The sequence below is a fragment of the Elaeis guineensis genome, chromosome 7, assembly GCF_000442705.2.
Source record: "Elaeis guineensis isolate ETL-2024a chromosome 7, EG11, whole genome shotgun sequence".
In the NCBI taxonomy this organism is placed as follows: domain Eukaryota; kingdom Viridiplantae; phylum Streptophyta; class Magnoliopsida; order Arecales; family Arecaceae; genus Elaeis; species Elaeis guineensis.
This window is the reverse complement of record NC_025999.2, coordinates 9778456-9802906: the sequence shown is the minus strand read 5'-3', so window position 1 is coordinate 9802906 and position 24451 is coordinate 9778456. Positions and strand designations below refer to the sequence as shown.

The following is a 24451-nucleotide window of genomic DNA, read 5'->3' as shown; positions in this document are numbered from 1 at the left end:
GTAAAGGATTAAAAGAAGCATACAGCGGTAGCTTGTGCAGTTCTAATCGATATGCCTGTCTTCCATCAAAATACATGAGGGTTGAAATTGTATATTCATATTTATAATTGTATGATCTTCATCTCAATTTTGTTTTCTTTTTACACCTTACTCTTGCCCTTTTTTTTTTTTAAATAACTGTCCCCATGGTAATTAGCATATCATATTTACGCATATATTATAATAAATGGAGATGCCCCATAAATGTCAAAATATTATGAATTCAAGTTGGAAAAATTGACTCTCAAGACTCGTTTAATTCGTAAAAAAAAAAATCTCAAAAAATAAATTATTTTTTAAAAATAAAATTTTGACATGTTTGGTTGACCATCAGAAAGTGACTTATTTCAGAGTAGCTTATGTTTGGTTGAGCACCCATTTTTTTTAGAAAAAGTATGTAAAATACCTATTATATCTTTAATAGATATAAAATCATATCTTTTTACTCCTAAACTTTATACAAATATTATTATTATATTTACTATTCAGTATTTCATTCTAACCATCCATTGATATTTTGCACAATCTTAATCGTGAATCTTTTATATTTTTAAAAAAAATATCATCAATTTTCATTCCATGAAAAGTGCCAAAATCCATCTTTCTCATGAGATTCCACTTCTCATAAAATATGAAAAATATCTTCTCATAAAAAAAAAAAATTCATCCTTTCTTCCCTTAAAACTCCAACTAAACAAAAAACTTCCTCTCCACTTTTTAAGAGCTGCCTCTTCCCCCCTCCACTTCTCGTAAATCACAGGAGTCCTCAAGCTTCATGAAATGGGAATGGACGGATTCCTACATGATTCAAGCATACAAATAAAGGATGATTTACAGTGTCATAACTCATAATTATGCAGCAAATATGAACTTTGGCCCATTCCATCTCTCCATCTTCTCTTGATTACTCTTCTCCTCCTGACATTAGTATAAATGCAGCACAAAATCCTTGTACGACAAAAGGAGGTATCCAAACTTTGCGTACCTCGAGCTTCTCATCCATGATCCACTGTCCAGGAATAACTCCAGTTACACTTTTTGAGGAAAATGGTGACAGGTCACCACCATTTCTTCAAATAAGATAACGGGTGGAACCCAAATAGGTCACCTGGAAAAATTTTAAAATAAAAAGTTATAAATAATGATGATGATGATGATAAGAGAGCAACCAAATCATACATCAGAGTGCAGCAGATAATTGAAACTACAAACTCCCACTAGTTTGAGCTCCAGAGCACTCTATGCAAACAAGCCACATCTTGGAGACAAACTGAAGGACTGCTTTGAAATTAAAGCATCCAACGTAACATCTCAGACAATGAATGGTACGTTCCGCTATGGCTTGAAACCGCTCTTCTGAACTCAAAATTCCGAGTTCACCTCATGCATCATGGCCATCGAAGTTGCAACTCAGGGATTTAATACTTCTATACCAATTTGGATGATGCTCCCATAATCCATGCTATATTCCTCACGACTGAGCAGAGATCAAAAGCAAGAGGAATGAGAGATGCAGATACCAAAAAGCATCCCTCAAAAAACAGCAAAAACTCCAAAATCCAAGAGATTGCCACATTCAATCTCTTCACACCCACATCTCCCATAACTGCGAGTTACCAGGAGGGGATTCGAGAAGAGAAAGGATGTCTCCTGTTTGAAGTCCGGGGATGCTTGGACAAAAAATCAGGCAAAACATCCAACAGCGTTGCCAAACACAATCAATGATGGAATATTATTGACTATTATTTGTTTTGGTTCTGACTCGATAGAACTCCAATCTGCAAGCAATATTAGTTACTCATAACAATGGTAGGTCGCTTGAAAATATATTCATGGTCATCGGAACAAGAAAAGGACTCCAAGAATTACACATTAGAAACAAGGTAAGGCATCATTCATAATTAATTTGAATGGCACTCTCAGAATGAAAATGAAAACAGAATCTGCTCTTCCATGCTTCAGATGATGAAAGCTTACAGCCACTGGTGGTGGCTCGCAAGGTCTCAACACACCAAAAGAATTCTGACCTTGTACACGTTCATATACCATCATGCTGTACAGAGTCCAATAACACAATCATTTCAATCATGGATGAGCCTACTAAAATTGTGATTGATAATATTACACGCGTCCATTAAACTCTTCTGAACTCTCCCCATTCTCTGACATTCATCTGATACATTAGCCTCATGAGACTACCTCCAAGCCCCCAACTTTCTTAACAGAAGGCTCCAAAGCTTGAGAACGTCGTATTACAAGATGGTGGTGAGTTCAGGTATAATTCAAAAAACAACCCTGTACCACTCACCAGATCACAAGCATAAGCAAAAATGTTAGTAAAACTCAAGTGATTCTGATGTTCAATCATAGGTGTCTCTTAGTGGTCTGTGGCTGCTTCCCCCTCAGACCAAAACATCACTTCCTCTTTCCCTCACCATGTCTTGAACGTCTTGGTGCTGCCTCACCTTCACTCTCACTATCATCATTCTGGAAATTGTCTCCAGAAACAAATTTATCCTCAGACTGGACCTTAGCACCACGATGGTACCCCATATCACCATCTGCTCCATTGCTAGGTCCCATCATTTCCTGAACCTTGTTGACCTGATCTAATACTGGCTCATGTCTGTCACTCCTATCACTTGCTGGTCTCCTTTGATCCCTCTTTGCAGGCCTGCTGTTGGGTGGAGGTGGAGGTGGAGGCGGATGGAGGAAAGGAGACACCCCCATCGGACGACTGGCCCGGCCAGCACCTCCCATGGGCATGCCACCCATGAATGGTGCCCGACCTGGGCCCATCATCATCCCAAGGCCACCCATTGGAAAAACAGCACCAGGCTGGGGCGGCCTACCAGGGAAAACCAACCCAGACATGGGACCCGTCGCTGAGAAGTCACCAGAAAATCTTGGACCCCCGAACGGTGCAAAAACACGGGGAGGAATGCCAAAAAGATCAGGTGCAGCAAAGCAATCGCCGTAACCAAATCCATCAGCACCCATCATGACAGGATGGAAACCCCGGACCCCAAGCATTGGCCTCCCTCCACGCACCAGTGGCATGTGCGGCTGCCACATCATTCCTCTTCCCCTACCTCTTCCTTGGCTACCCTGGCCACTGCTCTCATCCTCTTCCTCACTTTCTTCCTCCTCCTCTTCTTCATTGTCCTCAAACAGGACAATATCTGGATTATCAGTTGCATCATCTGTACTAACCCCCTTTGCTTTTTCCTCCTCACGTTTGGACTCTGCAGCTATCAGCATTGCCTGCAATATAACCCACTCTTTCAGTGCGTGTGCGCACACATATATGCATGTCTGTATTTTGGAAGGAAACAGAGCAAGAGACAGTAACATTCAAACATAAGGATACAATAACAATGAACAGGTAAATAAACTTGGAAAGAAATATGAATAACCAAGACAAAAAATTTCAAGATTGGCAAAAAAAGGCAGTGCAGCACATGAAGCCCCCACCAATGTAGGGACTCGAGGGGGTGGGGGGTGGTCTGATATACACAGCCGTACCTTTGTATGCAGAGAGGCTATATCCATGTTTTGAACCTATGACCTTCAGGTCATGATGGAGCACCCTTACCTTTGCACCAAAGCTCACCAGCATGATAAAAGGCAATCAGCAGTTACTTGCCTAACCAACTTTCTGCTTACATGGATATTAAGAGAAAAATTAATTGACCAAATCATTCGTAAACAGATTAAAGGGAAGTAAGCAGTTCTTTGCTAACCTTCAGCATTCATAGCTATTAAAAAAAAATTATTAAATTTTCATTTAAGGTTTTTTTTTTACTTACTTTATATAAAAAGGACAAACTAATAATTTGTCAACTCATTGGTCACATTTGGTAAGGCATAAATCTTTGAAGGGCTATGCCTTGTACTATTGGAGGGATAGGCTTATTCCGCATAATAGAAGGGCTTAGGCATTTGGTTATAGCAATAAGTGCAGGGAATAAGTGGTGGGAATAAGGATCATTTAATGTGCATCAGATTTCAAGATGCTTTGAATTTTATCACAAAGACAAAATTGCCCTCCCACTTATTTGTGTTTGCAAAGTGGAAAAGGGCAAAAAAGTAATTGAAGGGAATAGGGGCAAGCCAAGCTATGGAATTTCTATTTTACCAAAATGGTGGAATAGAATTATACCATGTGGACCCATTTTGAACCCCACATGGCATAAGTCCCATTTCGCAGCCTATTTTTGGCATTTGGCGAGGATATCCCTCCAATAGGGGGGATTTGGAGGGATCTCCCTCCGCTTAATCTGAAACCAAACAGGATTGATGACAATGGTGGTCACTATGTTGGAGGCCAATATAAATAATCCCAAAGAAATATAAATTCGGTTGAAAAATATTTAACAGAGCCATAGTAAAGCACACGACACATGTGACAATCATTGATGAAGTTTTATAATCCCAAATGTAGTCAAGCCGAAAATTGTGGAAGAAAACTTCTACTAAATGATGAGATAAGCATACATTTTGATGAAGGTTAAAGTTGATGAAATACTTGGTTACAATCAAGATGATGAATCAAGTTATATAGATTTGACTGAAATGGTATTTAAGGGCCTTTCTCATAACTAGGTTCCTCAAAGAAAACTAATTAGAAACTATGAAAAGCCAAAAGAATTTGTCATTGGTGAACCAAAATAATGTTCCTCCAAGTTAAAGGTATGGGAGTGGGTAAACAAAGAATGCTTCCCATATTCAATTTTGGGATCATAATGGTATAAATATTTCATGATCAAAAGCTAAAAGAAACGCATGCATTTTTTTTCTCCTTTTTGAATGGAAAAACAAATGCAATTTTGATAAATTAGTACAGAGCACTTGTGAACCTTAAATTTCATTAGTTTAGTAAGCATTAAACTAAGGACAATTATCAAAGATATAAATTGTAACAGGTAAGCTTCCCAGATTTTGTATATCCTACAGCTTGTGATAACACCATCCTTTGTACATGTATGAATTCAAATATTAAGAAAATGAAGAAATAACTGGAAGCATTTCAATGTTAACAACCATGATCCCATGAGTGGAAAATCAAGCTTAAGGTACTTATATACTTAGCAGCCAGAAACTCCTAAGGTGCTGACCCACTATGGAATCTCTCCAGAAATTTGGTTTCACATGCTTGCAAAGCCCTTCCTTATCTAAATCTTTTAAGACATTCTCTCCCCTAAACCCAAACCCCAATCTGCTCCTGCTTCAGATAACTAATCTTAAAATGCTGAATTGCAAGTGGAAATAACAAAGATAAGAATGCAAAAATGATGGCCTAGTCAAAGGGTAAAAATTCGTAACTTCATGTGGGGATGCAAACAACATAAGGGCCAGGAATTTGATGGTCATGTGCAATGCCTATGCCGATTGTGAGATGGCATGGCATATTTATCATCCATGATTTATTGGCAATCGGGAAACTGGCATGGAAAGATGCACAACATCTGCAATTGACAAGCTAAAAATATGCTACTTTATTCAATATTTTTAATATAAACCACTTTTGAGTGTTCTGTATTAAAGTTGCACACATGTTTTACACAAGTGAACATAGTTGTTAATAGGGGTGGAAACGAGATGAACACTAGCCAAGCAAGGCCTAGCTCAAGCTCCGCTCATTCATAATCGAGCCAAGCATAAGCTACCTCATTTAATTTCGAAACTAAGCTTGAGCTGCCCATGAACAGCTTGTTCAAGAGATCCAATGAGAGTCTAAGATTAGTTGAAGCTTTTGATTGTAAAGTTTAGAGTAATAATCCCTATTATATTTTAATCTTTTAGTTGAAATACGTACTATTCTATAGCCTATATTAATCTGTTATAAATAGTTATTTTTATAATTATTTATATAGATAATAACAATTAAAATAACATAATATATACATATAAATTATCTAAATATTTATATCTCAAGATCATTTGAGAGGAGATCAAACGATCTCACCCTAGCTCTGGCTTAGCTTAAATCCTAACTGAGCAAAATGGAGCCAAGCCAAATTTCAAGCTGAACTAGCACTTGCTCGCAAACAGCTTGCTTGACAAAAATATAACAATGTGTACAGCATTCACACTTTGTTATCACATTATCAATGTTGTAGATATCCTCATGGGTTATGCTGTATGTATATTAGCCATACTATGGAAAGTCTTTTCCATTATGTAGCTCCTTAATCTCTATCCTTTGTTGCAATATAGAGGAACAACTTTTGGTTACCATGTTCAATCTGTAGATGGGCCTTCAAATCCTTAGACAAATGGTAATCACAATAATTACAATGACAATGACAATAATAAACATGGAGAAGAATGCCGTGCCTTGATAAATACAAGGATGATCAATATAAAATGAGGATTTGAAATGGAAGAGAAGGATGCTACCCAACAGTTATAATTCAGCATATTATGCCATGCAACCATACGATCTGAAACACAGCAGTGTGAGCCATCACAAACTGCACAAGGACACATACCCTAGGCTGTTGATAACCTATTGAGAAAGTACATATCAGAAAGAAGGTATGATGTAGACAGACAATGTAACCACTGGCAAGAGCTAAACAGCATGCAATTAATTGCCAAACAACCTTAGAGGCCTACAAAAGAAAGAAAATTGCCTTTCTGTAGCCCAGCATATACCCCTTCTGGGTTTTTGCCAGGCCACTAAAACCCCACTCAAACAGTTTGCCCTTGTGTATGGTACACAAAACCTGGTTTGGCACTCATTCAATGTACGTGCTGGGGTACACAAAGCGGTACTCTGAAAGAAAGTGAAGACTTGAGAAAATGGAATAAATAAAATAGAAATATTAAAGGTAGCAAAAGACATAGGAAGAGGCATTATTATAGTTTGAAGTGTTTCTTTGGAGATGACATATGGCTCAGGAAGAATTGATAGGTAGACTTTTCCACTAGCATGTATTCAACAACATGGAATTAGTAGCGGAATATTTGAATTGAAAAGCAAGATTTAAGTGGAGACCGTAAAGCGGAAACTAGTGTATAAGCCACTTTAATTGAACCATTAGAGAAAAGTGCTCCAAACAAGAGCTGATATTCAAAACTGAGAATCTTATTTTCGTATTATATGTGCAAGCCTAGTATTTACTCATTGTATATCTTCCATTCACCCCGAGTTTCTCTAATTTCTACAAATTTTTTTTCTGGGATATGGAGTTGTTGATGCACAGCCATAGATCATGCACAGCAAAGGTAAATCTGATGTGCGGACATAGGATAATTAATCCTTGTTGGCGCCACAAACAATGTACAGCATACAGGTTACAAAAGTTAGGAAAATGTGAAGCAGCGTACCATGAGTTCACTATCTGGCTCAAGATAAAGCAGAGAAGCCAGCTGTTCACCAATAAAAGGCTCCAACTCTTGGCAGTCTCGGCTTATCTGCAATCATGTAAAAATTTGAAAGAACTTGAAAACTTTAGTCGCAATAAGATTCAACTATTGAGCTTCTAAGAGACAAAAATGCAAATTTTAGGGAATATCATATTCCTATTAGCATAATAAATACCAGAGGTCAACTATTTCATTAAAAATACCATTTATTGTAATTTCATAGGATTTGTCACAACAACAAAAGCAAACATACTCCATGCCTAGATAACAAGTTCTCACCAGCCCCACCAACTTCAAAACCTCTTGGTATGTGCAGAAAATAATCCCCTACAAGCTGCTAGAATTACATCTATTATTAGTAAAAGGTTTACTCAACGGCATCATTACCACATGTCCGATATCAACATTCAAATCTGCATTCATCACAGTTGTCAGTATTGCTTCATCAGCCATCCAATGTTAAAGTCCCCCCCCCCAACTCTCTCATATGTGCCAATATTTTTGTTTTAAATTGGCCTGCTATATATGAACTCCTGCCATCCAAATTGTGAACTTCCAAAAGCATGCAAGATCCAGAGTTCTTTCAACAGCATTGACATCATACCACCATATGATACAATAGCAAGCCCTGGACTGGAATAAACCACCAGAATTGCATAAGCCACACTTGGTTCTATATTTCCATACGCTAATGTTAGACCCTTAGAGTTTGACATTTAAATGCATGAACTTTATATGGGGAACGCTAATTTCTTCGCTTCACTCCATCCAATTTGTTAATTCCTTCCAGCATGCAAGATCCCAAGCTCTTTCAAAAGCAATAACATCGCATACCAAAAAAACAGAACAGCAAGTCATGGACTGGTTTAAATTACCAGCATTACATAAAACTATGCTTGGTTCTATACTTTTATGGGTCAGAAATTCTAATCTTAGACCTTTCAGTTTTGACAGTTAAATGAATCTTATATGTAAAATTCACTTTTATGCTTGGTTATATATTTTTATGAGAATGCTTGCTTCTTCACTTTTATATGGATGTTAAAATGGGTGAAAAAGATCAAATGCAAATGAATCATTTATTATTGACACATTTATTAATAATTTTCTTCCTTTCTTTTTGCTAGATCTTTGACAAATCCAGGCAGAACATTCATAAAGAATACTTATAAATAATTGTAATATTTTGAACAGCATAAATCATTAAATGTAATATCTTTTATTTAAAAGTAAACATGCGTAAGAGTCAAATAATATTGCATTGACTCTTTCAAGTATTCTCATATAAACCAAGGTTCTCAGAAATGGATACCGTAAATCTTCAGCAACCGCTTAAATGATTATGCAATCTCGACCTATTTACATGGTATGACAATAAAATTTTCCAGTCCTTTTAATCGCATGTATGGTCCTTTAGTCTAATGATTAACAATATATGAATAAATATAATTACAAAGAAAATAATTTAACCAATAGCTTGTGTACTCAAGATTGCTAACTTTGAGAGGATTTTGCCTGATCTGAAAATGCCTCGTGCATAGGGCTAGACGTGGACTCGAGCCAGCCAAGAATATTTGGGTCGGGCTTGAGGCTACAATCAGGGCTACATTCAATATCAAGCCGGCTTTAAGTCAATGGGTAAAACCAAGAAATTCCATACCAGTCCGAACTAGTCAGTACACCGGCACCATATCAGACCGGCAGGGAACCGGCACAGTTCGGTTGGTGAAATAGGTATACCAAAGGAGAGAGAGGGAAAGAGAGAGAGGAGGAGAAGAGGGAGAAAAAGCCCTAGCCATCGGAGGCCGGCGGTGGCCTGTTGCGGCCATCGGAGGCCGGCGGTGGCCTGTTGCGGCCATCGGAGGGCTTCAGCGGCCCGATTATCGCCCAATAGGGCTTTTACAAGAATGAGAAAGCGAGAGAGAGAGAGAGAGCGCTCAGAGGGGGGAGCGATGTACCGGAGGACGAGCAGCCGGCCAAAGGGCCATCGATGTTTGTCGGGTAAGGACGGCAAAAAATGGGCAGACGGAGCCGCAGCTACGGAACAGGGGCGACAGCCCCTGTCCATCATTCTTTTTAAAAATAAAGATGAATAGTGAAGCTTGCAATCAATTTATCAACTTCACTTTGAAAAAAAAAATTTAAAAGACCAAAACAGTTTAGTCAGCAATCTCGACCTTTTTTACAAAGTGAATAGGTCAGCTTTACTGGCTTCAAGTATTTTGACCTTTTTTTAAAAAAATATGAAACAAGGACGATGCCCCTGTTTCACGCCTGCGGCACCACATGCACGGAGTGCATCGTCCGACGGCCACGACGGCCAGCTGAAGAATGTCCGACGACATCTCCGACGAGTTCCCCTCCCTCCTTTTCTTTCTTCCCCCCTCTCTCTATTTCTCTCTCTTTCTCTCTTTTTCTTCTTCCGGTTCGCTTCCTTTGGCTTTGTCGGTTTGCGTTGGTCCGATACGGTATGAAGCCATACCATACGGTGCCACCAGCTGGTCGGAACGGCCACCGATACCGACACAGCAAACCTTGAGTAAAACTGTCCACGCTCAGCTTGAACCCGAGCCTAATTCTAGGCACAAAGCCTAATTTTAAAACACAACCCAAACTAAGACCAACTTCACTATTTCTATTGACTTTTGCATGATTTTATGAATTACTCTAGTTTTGCATCATGATGTATGGTTGTTTTTGTCTATTTGAATTCCAGATCGGATCTAAATGTAGTTTGTTTAATGAATTAGTTGTTTTGCTCTGAATGGATCATCTCAAAAGAGAACTTGATTGACCCAAAACAAAGGTTTTATTTGGTTGGGCCAAGCATTTCAGGTCGATCTTATCATGTCTAAGCCTTTCAACCTAATCGAGTTTTGTCGTCCAATTAGGCTTCAGGCAAGTTGGGTTCCAGCCAAAGCCTCAAAAAAGTTTTCGGGCTTAGGCCCGAAAAGAATCTCAAAATATCCTTTTAAATCTGACAACAGGCTACATGGAAGCCCGGCTCCACCCAACATGATTCCGACGCTGCTCATATGTAAGCATACATGATCAGACTTCAGTATTTTAAAAGGTCAAACATGTCTTTTACCACCAAGACCCAATCACAACCACTAATAAGCATATTAAGGAACTTGTTCAAGAGCTTAATTATTATCAAAACTCAAAAGGCCTTGTTCCTGCATCATAATTTGCCTAATAAAAGGCCAAACCAATTGTCTTACTATCCTAATCTACTTCAATTAATTTCCCTACATTTCTATTCTTATATATTCAACAATTAAAGTTAAACATCGAGAACCTGGAGATTTCTTTATTACAACAGGCAGTCAGATATGTCGAACTACCAATTCCAAAGATGAAGGCATTTCTTAATGCATGACCACTAAGGTGGCTTACCTTAAATGAGCTTAAGGGGTAAACAAAATTAGAAAATAAGTTTTTTTTCAAGTGTTTCAAAAACCAGCTGAGATATGCAGGTGATCAAGGGATTGCACGGTAGACATGCTATATGCAGCTGCATATGTGATTACCAATTTTTAACTATTTAAAAATGAATCTAACAAAGTATAATAGAAACAACTGTAATAATAATAATTTTATAGATGGATAATTGCAAATATTAATAACAATAACAACTAATACTTATTGCTTAATATCTAGTCCCTCATAGCAATAGTTATAATGTAATCAACATTTTAACTTCAATATCCCTATCAGACCCACTTGAACCCATTTCACCTAAACTGGCACATAAGAACATATTTAGCACCAAAATACAAAGTGAGCTCACATATGTGGCTGTACGATACTAAGCAGGTCTCGTATGTCCCTGCGCAATGCTAAGTGAACTTTATTTTTGGTCCATGTAGAATAACCGCATACAGTATTGCATAGGCAACACGATGTCAAATTCCATAGCAGAAGATAAGGTCTTTGGAGCTGTTCAACCTTTTTCTTTTCTCTTCATTGGCTAAATACTGTAGTATGCCGAAGTTCCAAACCTGGTAGATGATTGTAGTCGAGGGACATTTTATCATGTATATTTTGTATTTTTTGATATAAAGAATGTGATGGGACGGAGTAAGTAATTGTGTGAGGGGATGGACTGGTGACATTGTGATTATAAATGCAAATTGTTTTCAGTTAAGAATTCACAGCAGCTCTAGTTATGTTATGCAAATGTTCCCTTTGGTAAGTCGTCTCATGGTCAACTTAAAAGCTTAATTAGTGGATTTCTTAAAGAAACACCGATCATTTTATATGTCTAACATTCTTCATGAAAAGGTCTTTTTTGTTTCCTGAATTGCCCAAATACAAGGTAACTCATGCATTAACTTTGAGATTCAAATTAATCTTTGCCATCAATTCTCTAAGCTGGTTACCTACAAGCGAGTCTTCAAATTAACTACTGATCTGTATCACTCAGTGCTATGTGAAATATGGTACAAATTGAATTGTCATTCATTAGATTATCATACTACTATAATAATTGTATTATCAATTTTCAGCATGTGATCAAATAATAAAACGACCTTGAAATAAATTTTGATTTTCATATTGTCACTTGTTAAATAAGAAGACAAGAAAGCAAAACTTGAGCTAGATATTCACATATACACTTCTCAAATGTTGCCAATCCAAAATAAAATAAAATAAAATAAGACAATCGACCTGCCAAAGGCATGTTCAACTACCTGGTGCAAGAAAACATGTACAGCAGACTGGATGACAGCTAACAGACGTGCACATACGAGATAGTAATGGAATCGTGGTGATGCCAAGCCTTTCTACAGAATATCTATCAGATGAGTTCTAAAACATGTATTTATATTAACTTTTTTAAAGAAATTATCATGTCCACAAGCCCTTGATACAAAAAACACAAAAAAAATGTGGAAGTAGCTTAGGTATCTTATCATACATAACTTGCAAAAAAGTATTCCAGTCCAGAGAGAGGTAAATTACACATTGACCAAGTTGGTTTCAAGTAATGTTTATGCTTGGATGGTTTGTAGCATAGATGTCATCTCTGAAATATATCACTTTAATAATTAACAAATTAATAAGAAGCTGATTTCAGTAATATAATTGTCAATTTAACTTCACGTAAAAGATTTAATATTACGCTGCTTAAAAACTTCCATGAGTTAGTGCACATGGCACATGAAATTGGGCAATTTTAATATTTCAGATTGATCATGTTGCATTTCTGAAAAATTATATGGCTAACAAGAGACAAGTAAGAAATTTGTACGATGTTCAGCACTCAACCAGCATTCTGTATTTATAAGGATTCCAAGCAAATATTTCCTAAAAAAGGGAACTATGAAAAAAATCTCACACAAGATGACCGCATAACTATTAATCCTTGCATGTCACCATGTCCATGTCATGTAATAGCAAAAATAGGACAAACAGACAAAACAATAAGAGATGTTATAAAAAGCCATTGGTCAAGTTAAAAATTACAAGACACCATATCATACCTTCACTGGTAAGTTGTCATTGTAAGGATTCCTGAGATGATGAGTTTTATTGAAGGACAACTCACATAGCTGCAAGTTAAGGAATGTCACGTATAAATTGAAGCTGACAAGCCAAAAGAATAAGTTCATATATTCCATTATTAATTGAACAAGAAGTTTCTAGCGGTGTAGACAGCGAACAAAGAAATGCAAGATGCTAAAAATCAGACTGTAATAAAGATTTAAATATTTGAGCAACAGTCTATCAATCAAAGGCAGCAGCAGCATAAATATCTAGGACCACTCAAAGATGAATTAGGTTATTAGAACTTCAGAAGGCTTTAGAGCTTCGAGTTATATGCCCATTAAATTATTCATAAATGAACAATAACTGTTGTAGAGAAGATGACAGTCAAACCAACACCTAACTATCAGCATAATCTTCTGCATGTATTTGATCATATTCACACTTATTTTTAAAACATGGGTATTCGGCACAACAAGTTTCTTTTTGTACAATAATGTGTTCAATATTAAGAATCTCCTTCATTTGATCCCTCAACATAGATCCACACTGTCATGTTAGCGCCTGACCTTCTCTTTCTTGACCCCTCAACATAGATCCAGCCCTCATTCTCGCTAAAGGTCTTTCCATGGATCCTTATCAGCAACTACTCCAGCAAAGGGCAGCACCCACTGTAATCAAGAATGGCCAGCATCCATTGTCAAGGCAAGCCATTTTGTATTCTTGCCTTGACATCCATCCATATTATCTTTAGGTCCTTGCTTCTCTTTCTTGAACCCTTGACACAGTCCAAGCACCCATTCATACCAAAGACCATATATCTTCTTTGCACTTGCCAATAACATGTCAGCTGATTTTTCAGACATGATGACTTTATACTTCTTCCAGTATATCCAGTCCACATACTTCCATTTCCAGTCATACCATGAATCAAACAAATTTGAACTTCCAATTAAGTCTAATTTCTTAGCTTTATTCAAAGTGAAAGTACATTAGGTCAAACTCAAGAAAGAATTACATTAGGTCTTCTTATTTCCATTCGTGGACTATTCAGACATACATGCATATGTAGATGTTTATGCATGCATGTATATGTATGCATGAGTGCATGTATGCCTGTGTATGCATGTATGCGTGCATGTATGCCTGTGTATGCATGTATGCGTGCATGTATGCATGTGTGTGTGTGTGTGTGTTGTATATGTGCACGTATGCATTCATGTATGTATATATATGCATGCTTGCATGTAGGCATGCATGTATGTATGTATGTGTGTGTGTGTGTGTTTATGCATGTATGCATGTGTGCAGGGAACACCAAAATCTTGTGCCTACAACATCCTAACATGGTGTAACCTCATGAAGAGCTTCAATATTGAGAACATGATGTCGAATAAAAATGATATTATGCATCACTGATAGAAGCAAACTTCTTTCTGCCATCCATCTTTGACCTTTCAAAGGAAATGCATTGGGATTGGAAATGATTACGAAATTGTATGTAATTGATCACTTATAAGGAAACACTGGTGTGGCTTAAGCAACTCATATTCAACACATGCTTGCAAGAAGACTACCATGGAAGTATGCATACGCCAAGTACTTACACAGAAATATATATATGCATACACTGGAGGAGATTATAGCTGCAAACTTTTGATAGCAAATAAGTTCCAGAACATTTAGGGTGCGTTTGGTTAGCCATTGAAAAAGTACTTTTTTTGCTTTTTAATTTTTAAAAAGCAAAAATCAAAGAGCAATGTTTGGTAACACCAGGAAAAGCAAAAAGTAAAAATCAAAATAATCAAAACAATTGCTTTATATACAAAGCAAAAATTTTTTGCTTCCAAAACTTGCTTTTCTGCTTTTTTTGCTTCCCCACATCTAAAATGCCAAACCAAAAAGTAAAGAGCCCGAACCCTTCTCCCTCATCGAGCTCTTCACCTCTCTACCCCCTTCTCCCTCCCTTCCCGATCCCTTCTTCCTCGTCGAGCTCTTCACCTGCCATCCCCAAATGTTGCTTTTTGCTTTATAGCAACGTAGTTACCAAACATACTTTTTACTTTTTTTGCTTTTATTCAATAGCAAAAATCAAAAAAAATAAAAAATACTTTTTAAAAATCAAAAAATGTAACCAAACGCACCCTTAGTTTTTTTGGTTTTTAGGCATCATAATACTTCAAGTTATAATCAATATTGTGGATTAAATATCTCATCATATAAATTCACTGATAAGATTTGAGCTAAAATCCTGCCTTTGAATCATATGTGTTCCAAGAGAATCGTAGAATGCACAAAACTCACAGAAAAAACATGACATTCTACCCCAAGGATTAATGACCTAAATCATCCTGATGATACGTCAAAGAGAGGGACCACAATCGTTGCATCCAGACACTTGGGATGGGTTGGCATCCTAGGAACCATTTTTTATTTTTATTTTTTAATTATTTTCTCTCTTTGTTATTGTTTTTTTATAGTTGTTCTGATCCGTCCCAATACTGTACTGACTTGACCCTAAACCAGGACAAGGGCCCTATATGGGTATACAAACATCTGATCGAAACCATGGTGAGGCCACATCATCATTTTCACTTTAATTAAGAGCCACTTTGGTTTATTCATTGGTCCCATTCAACAAGCAATGACAAAGCCCATCCATGGCCCATGCAACAAATAAAAACCAAGCACAGGCTAGACTTCATGGTAATGTATTAGTTCTGATTTTATCCACATGCCGCTAGCAACTTGCCCCAGGGAATGACAAGGGCTCTCTTGAGTTCCTCCGTGGGCCCCTTACAACTCATTAGCAGTCCTCATTCTTTGGGAGCTCAATAGTCCTTTGACTTTCACTATGTTCCACATACATTCAATCAAATAAAGGGAAAGGTAAAGTCCAAGCATATTGGACTATTTGATCATGCAACTAACAACTATAGTTATGCCATGATATCCCCTTCTGAAGTACATATGCAATAGAAAGACTCTGGGAACCATGCTCAATTTGCTTGCTTAAAAAGAATCTCTCTCTCTAAAAGAAATGGAATGGGTAATCCCGCAAAAAATTCTTTTTCTTACATTGTATAACTAGCAATTCCTATTTATCTATTATAGAATCAACCATGGACAATTCTCCTTTAATTTGAAAGTGCTGAATACATGTATAATTTTGAGTCTCGTCTTACTTTTCCCTAAACACTTGTCAGATCAAGGGGTATCACATCCAATCTAGCTAGGACGATAGTCGCTCAAACTGAATCTACAAAGTGAAGTTTTTTATAAAATCCATGCTACTAGAACATCTTGCCTTGGACTTTAAAAGATCACGGGACTTTCCGTACAAAGCAAGCTTTTGCTTTTAGGATTAGTTTGGTTCACAGGAAGAGAAAAGGAGAAAGTGTGGTCAACGAGAAAATGAAGAAACCCCTCTTGTTTGGCTGGAGTTTTCAAAGGAAAGAGATTAGAAAGTGGTACTCCTATGAGAACAAAAGTCCCATATTTCATAGAAAAGAAAAACCCATGCCAGACATGGGTCTTTGACTTTCCCACAGGATGGGAATTGGGATCCTTTTTTCCTCCAAAAATGCCCTTAAAGCCATGAACAGAAATTTAGGGGTGGCAATTTAGCCAATCCGTCAAATATCCGATCCACTCCGACCCAAATGGGGCAGATTTTATACGACCCAATTGGAATCCAGGACAGGTATAAATTCTAAAAAACAAAATATCCGAAACGGATTCAGATCGGGTACGGATAATGGTATGCCCCGATCCAAACCCAACCCAAGATAACCTTAATATCTTTCCCCCATTCAAAATTATAATAATATTATATTGTTTATATGTACCCAACCCAACCCAAACCCGAAGCAGGTTCAAGGTGGGTACGAGTAATGGTATGCCCCAATCCAAACCCAACCTAATATAACCTTAATATATATATCTCCCATTCAAAATTATAATAATTTTATATTGTTTAGACGTACCCTACCCAATCCGAGGCAGAAACAAGGCGGATATGAGTATGGAGTTTTTACTTACGAGACGGGTACAATATAGACTGGCCCAACCCATTGCCATCCCTAAGTAGAATAAGATAAGGTCTTTTCTTTTATTAAGGATATCATAGGCATTTTACATAGCTTTTCTAGAAAAGTAGATGCTCCATCAAATATAAGACACTCTGGAATGTGCCACTTTCTCATAGTCAACCAAACATACCAAAATCAACTTTTCAGGCATCATATTTTCATAAATCAGCTTCCCAAGAAATACATTCCAGCGAGAGAAAATTCTTCCCGCGAATCAAACAAGCCCTTAATGCACATGATCTTACCAATTCTATAGGTTTCTTATCAACTCTATCCTCTGCAGTGTAACCTCAGTTTCAACTAATACGCCTTCTTTTAACTTTACATCCGCCAGTTACCACACACAAACCTCAAGCTTGTTCATCCCTATAGCACAAATCTTATATGCCCACTTTACATTTGTTACTCATTTGTTTAATCCATGAAACATCATAATATCATCATCAGAATTAACCAAGCCTTTTCCTATTAAATATGGTGTTAGCTATGGGCAAGAACTCAAAGCTGAGAATGCTCGGGATTGAGCATATTATATGACCGCCTATTATCAAGATGTCAACCCTCTAAAATCGTCGGTGAATTACTACTCCAGGTAAATTCAGGCAAGGGAAAGTCTACCACAAAAGTTACATGATCTATCAGCATGAAAGGTTATCACCTTATTGGTCATTTTTAAGCTTATGCAACCATGCAAAACCAAGAAGCTCAATCCACAAGACATCAACAATCTATATAATATTCTATAAAATATTCCTTAACTTTTGATAGCATGCAATGCCTGCAAAAACCTCCAACATGGAACATCAACATCAATTACTACCCTTTGATCCTATCATGTATCTCTCCATATCAATAGCACCTTCACAATGATGAAAACTATTCAATATTTCCGAGCAATCAGTTTCACCATCCTAATAGACTTGAAATTCATATTATAAGTCACTTCATTTTTACACCATCAAAATTACAATTATTCCACCTCAAATAAAGTTTAATGCTCCGAATCTAGTCCTTGCAATCAATACAACATCTACCATGTTCCTCCTGCACAACAACAGGCCACTTATCTAATAACAACTCAAGGCTTTGGGCCAATCCCAAGTATAGGCTTAATGCAACTAAAAATTGATGAATCCCCGGTCCCCAGACACCCAATGAAATGGCTCTCACACTTGTCATCATCCCTCATAAGTTATACATCATGTTATAAATACCGAATGCCCATTTGGCTTAATAATCATTTAGTTACCTCAATGAATAATGATGACATTCTGGGTGTCTATAAAAATTGCAAAGATTTTTTTCTCTTATCTTTATATGATTTATCCAATTGTATACACAAAAATATAGTTAGATTGTTGATCTTCCTGATGCAAAGGAATATTTGTTCTCAAAAATAGTTGTCTGCTTTGATCTATATCCTAAAACCATATTTCACAGCATTATGATATCCCTATATACTTTGGCACTAATTAGTAATACTTTTATACATGAATCAGTATGAAAGTCAGGGTTCAAGTACATGTATTATCGGTTTCAAAAAAAAAAAAAATCTGCTGCAAATTGGCAAGAACCTACATGGAAAGATAGGTATCTAGTCAATGAAAAGCCTATTTATTTGCAGATATGACAGGAGTTTTTTTTTAAATGATACAGACAAATCTGGATGACTTTATAAGATGCATAGATAGTTTGTTCTTCTACGTGAATCTGCTAGGATAACTATTTACTAATAAATAAACATAGCTTCCTGAAACAAAGGATATCAAAAAAAAACATACCTTTAACCATTTGACTGAAAAATTTCGTCCGTAATGTGCAGTTCCATGAGCATATTTCCAATTTCCTCCGCCAATATATCCACCTATCTTAGACGTCATCTTTGCGCAACCCTTATAAATCACCAATAAGCATTATTTGCTTCAGCCACAAATTAAGTAGCGTGAAAGATGTGCTGAGAAACCAATTTAACTAAAGTTCTTTCAATAATATTTTTTGAAAGATCTATATCAGGCATGTGTTTGACAGAGCAAAATCTAACAAGTCAATCCTACCTGGAAATGTCTAGTTCTGTTGATTGAGAATATCAAAATAACATTCTCAGAGGATTCAAAAGCTTCATTAAGTTTTGCCTCATTACTCTTTTGAGTTGCCCAAACACCCTGCTGAACGGAAATTTCCAGATTTTCCCGGTTGCAACTTTTAACAATAAAATACCTAGTTATTCATATTTCAGAATGGGAAACTTAATCAGAAGGCAATGACTGCATCCAATCAAATCCATCCAAAAGAAAACACAAAAATGAGGAGAAGCATATGGAAACGTTTCAGACCAATATGTAGGATGCAGATGGGATGTTGTTACCTATTAGACATTAATACATGGAGGAAACAAACTATAGCAATCAAGCACAATTACAATAGCAATTAGTTTGAATAAGAAAACATAAAGCCATTGCTAATGTCAAATTAAAGCAGTGCATCATGTTTAGTCTATGACGAGGCTTACACTTCATATCAACTGCAATCCAAGGTTGAAAGCTTCAGCCATGACCGACAGTTTCAGATAGAAGTCACAAAACCAAGGTGAAATTACCAGAATTTTCATAGTTTAAGCAAAAGCTGAACCTTTCTGTCCAATTTCAGTGGTTCCAAACCTAAAATCTTTCTGGCCGACTACAATAGCTCCAAACTTAAATATATATGAGAAAGGGCTATTCTTAATGTTTTCTCTCATTACTTTTGCAGTTCAATTGGCACTTTGTTAATAATATTGTTTTTAATTTCAACCAGAACTCCAAAACTGAAACTGAAAAATTTTAGTTTCAGTTATAACTGATCCAAAACCGGTGTCAGTTTCATTGTTTCAGCCAAAACTCATTTATATGGGTGAAACAGGTTGCCAGTTGTGCTTATTTTCAAAATTTCCTTCTTTATTTTGGGAATTCCAAGCAGCACTTTGCCAAGACTAAAGTTAGATTTTGTAAGTCTTGGAAAGATGAGAAAGCAGCTTATAGCTGGGTCTCAAGGAAACTCCAGAGAAGAAATTTGCTGGCATAGATCTAGCTATTCTACTGCTCAAATCTCAATAATGTAGATAGTCACATGATTAACTCACATCAAACCATAACTGCATATCGTATTATAATATAATGCAATATATGGATTAAATTTTTATTTAGAAAAGACATAACTGACCATTTAAGACAAAGCTACTAAAGCAATACGCCTGAAGGTTGATCAACCTGATACATAGGAGTGGCAACTTCCTAAGTTGGAACCACCAACCCACCGGAACATGTTTGAAATAACAGAGTTTGAACGAGTATTCTTATAATCAGGTTAGTTTTGGGTTCACCAAGATCAACCCAATTACAACTGGGTTCGGTTCAACTTTGGCCCCCCATTGTATTGGTAAGAACCTAGTCCTATGTCCCTATATTATTGGTAATAGTCAGCTGACCATAGACTAATCTGGCTTGGTTCAAGTGATTGGGAACATTACGCAATTAATGATTAAGAAAAAATAAATCTTTGAAGGGAAGAATTAAGGGCATACTGTGTTTAGGATTTATCACATGTCTTCTTCACTTTACAACGCCCCCCCCCCCCCCCCTCTCTCTCTCTCTCTCTATTTAGATACCCGACCCAAGATCCCATCTTTCTGGCTCCAAACTGTTTTCTTAAGGTATATTGACTAACCAGTGTAGACCGATAAATGGCTTAGCAAGTTGGGTATTGGTCCACATTAAATAAATGGTTTGGGTATGAGTTTGCTTTCCCCAGACTCAAGTACAAATGGATTGAATAAGGGTTGAGGATCTTTTTGACCCAACACAGAGGAAAGCTAACCCCAACTGACCTGACTCAACCAGTTGGCACATACAGTATACTCAAAATTGTTTTTGAATTAATTTTCTTGGCTTTTTTTATTTTTGAAATTTTAGACTGAAATTATTGATACTATCAAAATGTTAAAACCATGGAATGCTATACCATACCAAACCGGCCGATACACCCCGTACCGAGCCGGACTGGCGGGGAACCAACACGATTCGACCAATTCAAACGATATACCGGTGAAGGAGGGATCAAAAGAAAGGAAAAGTGCAAAAGAGAGAGAGAGGAGAGGGAGGGAGGCGGGAACTGTTGGAGGCCGGCAGTGGCCCACTGCAGCAGCTGAAGGGCCACGGAAGCGTCCCCGGATTGTCAGTTTGCCCAATAGAGCTTTAAAACGAGCGAGAAAGAGAGAGAAGGGGAGAGATCACCGGAGATGGGAGCGGGCGGCGTTGCAGTCGCGGATGCAGGCTTCGTCGGGGCCGGAGAAGGGGGTGGCAGAAGCAGTGCGGGCAGCGTCACAATCGCGAAACAGGGACTGTCACCCCTGTCACGCGACCCCCTTTTTAAAAACGAAGATCAACAGTGAAACCGGCAAACCATTTGCCGACTTCACTGTTGAAAAAAATTTTAAAAAAAATTAAAAAATTAAAATCAATGAAGCCAGCAAACCATTTGCGGGCTTCACTTAAGTTTTGATTTTTTAAAAAAAAAATCATGAAACAGAGACGTCGCCCCTGTTTCACGCTCGTAGCGCCACGCGAGTGGACTGCACCGTCCGATGGCCCTGCCCCCTCCCCCTCCCTCATTTTATTTCTTCCTCCCTCTCGCTATTTCTCTCTCTTTCTTCTCTTGATTCGGATCTAGTGCCTTCGTCGGTTCGCTGCCAGTTCGGTACGGTACGAAACCGTACTGAAGCGTACCGACGGTCGGCCGAAACGGCCGCCGATATCGAGACGGTAAACATTGGTTGAAACTCAAACTAACATGACTAAGAAAAAAACCAAAACCAAATTTTTAAATCTTGATAAAGAGTAGTACCGGTGAGGATTAAACTAGAAATTTATGAATTTGGAGTGCAATCAAAAAGCACATAAGTGTTTGGTTACAAGATAGTTGGTAGAATTTCTTCTCAAAATATGATATGTGAAGAATCACTAGATAATTAGAACTCAAGGACAAGAATATAATTTTAAATTAGTAAAATACATTATTAAAATATGATTATATAGAGTTGTTGTCATTCCTCACCACAAAAATATTATAATGTAAAATGATGTTCAACCATTTTCTATATGTTCTAATTTTAGAGTTATAGTTTATTTTCAACAATTTTAAATAGCTTTAAAAAAAATGTCCACCACAAAAAGTATACATTATTCATTCAAGGGTTACAAAAATACAACAGAATCTTAAATGCTATCAATAAATACCGAGGAAATATCAGCATCATCTGAGGAAAGAGACACTTGCATAGAAGTTGAAACTAAGGCTACAGCTTTAGCAAGAAGGCCATAGGCCTTTTACTAAGAAAACAAGCATCGAAAAAATACACACCTGAAGCAAAGCCCTAAAGAAGTGCAAGGTTGGGGAAAGATTTGACCAGCTGAACTACAAGCAGTGAGCCTATTTGGTCATCCAGTCAATGATGCCCAAGTTAGGTTGACCTTAACAACTATGTGAAAGCCCAAACTCACTTATGCCACAAATTGCAAGCCTAGAGCTGCGCACACAATCAGGCAGCGAAAGACCTAGTTATCTACTACAATTATAAATTAGGATGTTATCATAACAAGCTCAAAGTTTACAAACCTAAAGGTCCACAGTTTGGTTTCTTTTTTTTTTGGGGGGGGGGGGTGGAAGATGGGATTATCGTACAAATCTAGTATATATACATCCTAAAAAATCCAAAAATAAAATGTCACGAAAGGCAACAGGCACAGCTGCCACCTTCATCTACAGCACGTACCCAGAATGGTGAGCCACAAAAGAGGCAACCCCAGCCTGTTGCACTGTTTGCCTCACAATAAACATGTCTGACCATAAAGGAGGCACACACCACAGCATCCTCTAGATGTCACGGAGTAGGGGATGAGCATTCATGATCCCCAGCCACCCATGGATCCATCCCACCGCAACAGCAGAGTCGCCCTTGATGATGAGATGATCCACCTGCAGAACTTGCCTTGTGTAGGTGATGCCGGCCCAAGCTGCCCTTAGCTCTAGTCTTGAAACAAAAATGTCGATGAGATGACTCCCGCTAGCTACCAAGAGGCTTGACCTTGAAAAAGCTCGAGGATGGGGGATCCCAAGTGATGAAAACATAACGAATCAGTGCCAAAAACAGAGAGGGAGCTCTAGGTGTCCCATGCTGTCAAAGCCGGACCATCCAACGAAAGACCAGTGATCTCAGTCGCTTGAGTCAAAAGCTCTCTCCAAGACGAACCTCACCAACTGGGTACAGCCTTCGAAAACTCGACTGTTCCACACGAGCCAAATTTGGTAGGCAATATATGCAGCACCGATACCCTCAACTCTAGTGAGCTCACTAGCGATGCTCCGCCAAAGAGTTGAAGAAGACTTGACCAACGTTGTAGACCGAGTGATCGCCAATGAGAATCTGGTGTGCCACCACACTTGGCCAACCCTCTAACACTGGAACAACACATAGCCGACAGTCCCCCCATCTCTACCACAAGACTGGCAAATCGGGGAAACATCCATTCCACAGTCATTGAGCACCCCTTTGGTCAGCAAATGATCGCACACCACCTTCCCGATGGAAAAGTTGACCTTAGGATGGCCCGCCAATCTTCAAATACAGCATCTAATCTCCTAGTGGGCTCACCTCTATACACGTGGTAAAATTTTCTAACTGAAGCCCTCTCACCGTAGGAGTCTCTCCACACCCTATACCTGGGTCCGAGTGGGTATTACTAGGGACAGGTTCCTCTCTACTAGCTGGTCTCCAAATAGCTGGCCAATCCGATCAACATCCCATCGCCTCTTCCCTAGCCGAAACAAATCGCAGACTGTCATACCCATCGCCGCCTCCATGATGACCATCATTGGTCACACCCCCCAATAGAAGATTAGACAACTAGGCATCTCAAAATACATACACCATACCACCATCGCCAATTAGCCATCTAGTGTGACCTAACGCCTCTAAAGCATGCCCGAAGATTTCCTCCCACATGAATGAGCAGCTCCGACCAACACAAATCTCCGCACCATTAGTCCATGGATCATACTTGGCCCTCATCATGGTACTCAATAGACTCCCAGGCTCAAGCAAGAACCTAGCTGCATGTCTAGCAATCAGGACCTCTTGTCTAGTCAACGAAGACCGGATGCCTAGACCCCCCTCGTGGGTTAGCTAACAAATCACATCCCATATCATGAGGTGCACTCCACCCCCTCCCCATGCAAGCCCCACAAGAAGCTCCTGAACATCCACTCCAGCGTCAGGAGGGAGGGCTTCAGGAGGATGGTGCTAGATAAAATGTAAATGGGCATGGAGCTAAAAACTGATCTCTAAAGCATCGCTCTGCTCATCTACGAAAGCGATCAGGCCTACCAACCCTCAGTTGCTCCCAAATACTTTGTTCCATCAC

The 24451-nt window shown here is 38.2% G+C and overlaps 1 protein-coding gene across 1 annotated transcript in view; it reads right to left on the bottom strand.

The window, feature by feature from the left end:
• Positions 1-1833: 1833 nt before the first annotated feature.
• Positions 1834-24451, bottom strand: part of LOC105049097 (zinc finger CCCH domain-containing protein 45) — a 32316-nt gene continuing 9698 nt past the window's right edge. Inside the window, exons 3-7 of the mRNA XM_010928654.3 lie at positions 19052-19214; positions 18779-18889; positions 12903-12971; positions 7375-7461; positions 1834-3303 (exon numbers count right to left, since the gene is read on the bottom strand). Of these exons, the coding sequence (XP_010926956.1) occupies positions 2455-3303; positions 7375-7461; positions 12903-12971; positions 18779-18889; positions 19052-19214 (1279 nt within the window). The 3' untranslated portion in view covers positions 1834-2454. The remainder of the gene's footprint in view (positions 3304-7374; positions 7462-12902; positions 12972-18778; positions 18890-19051; positions 19215-24451) is intronic.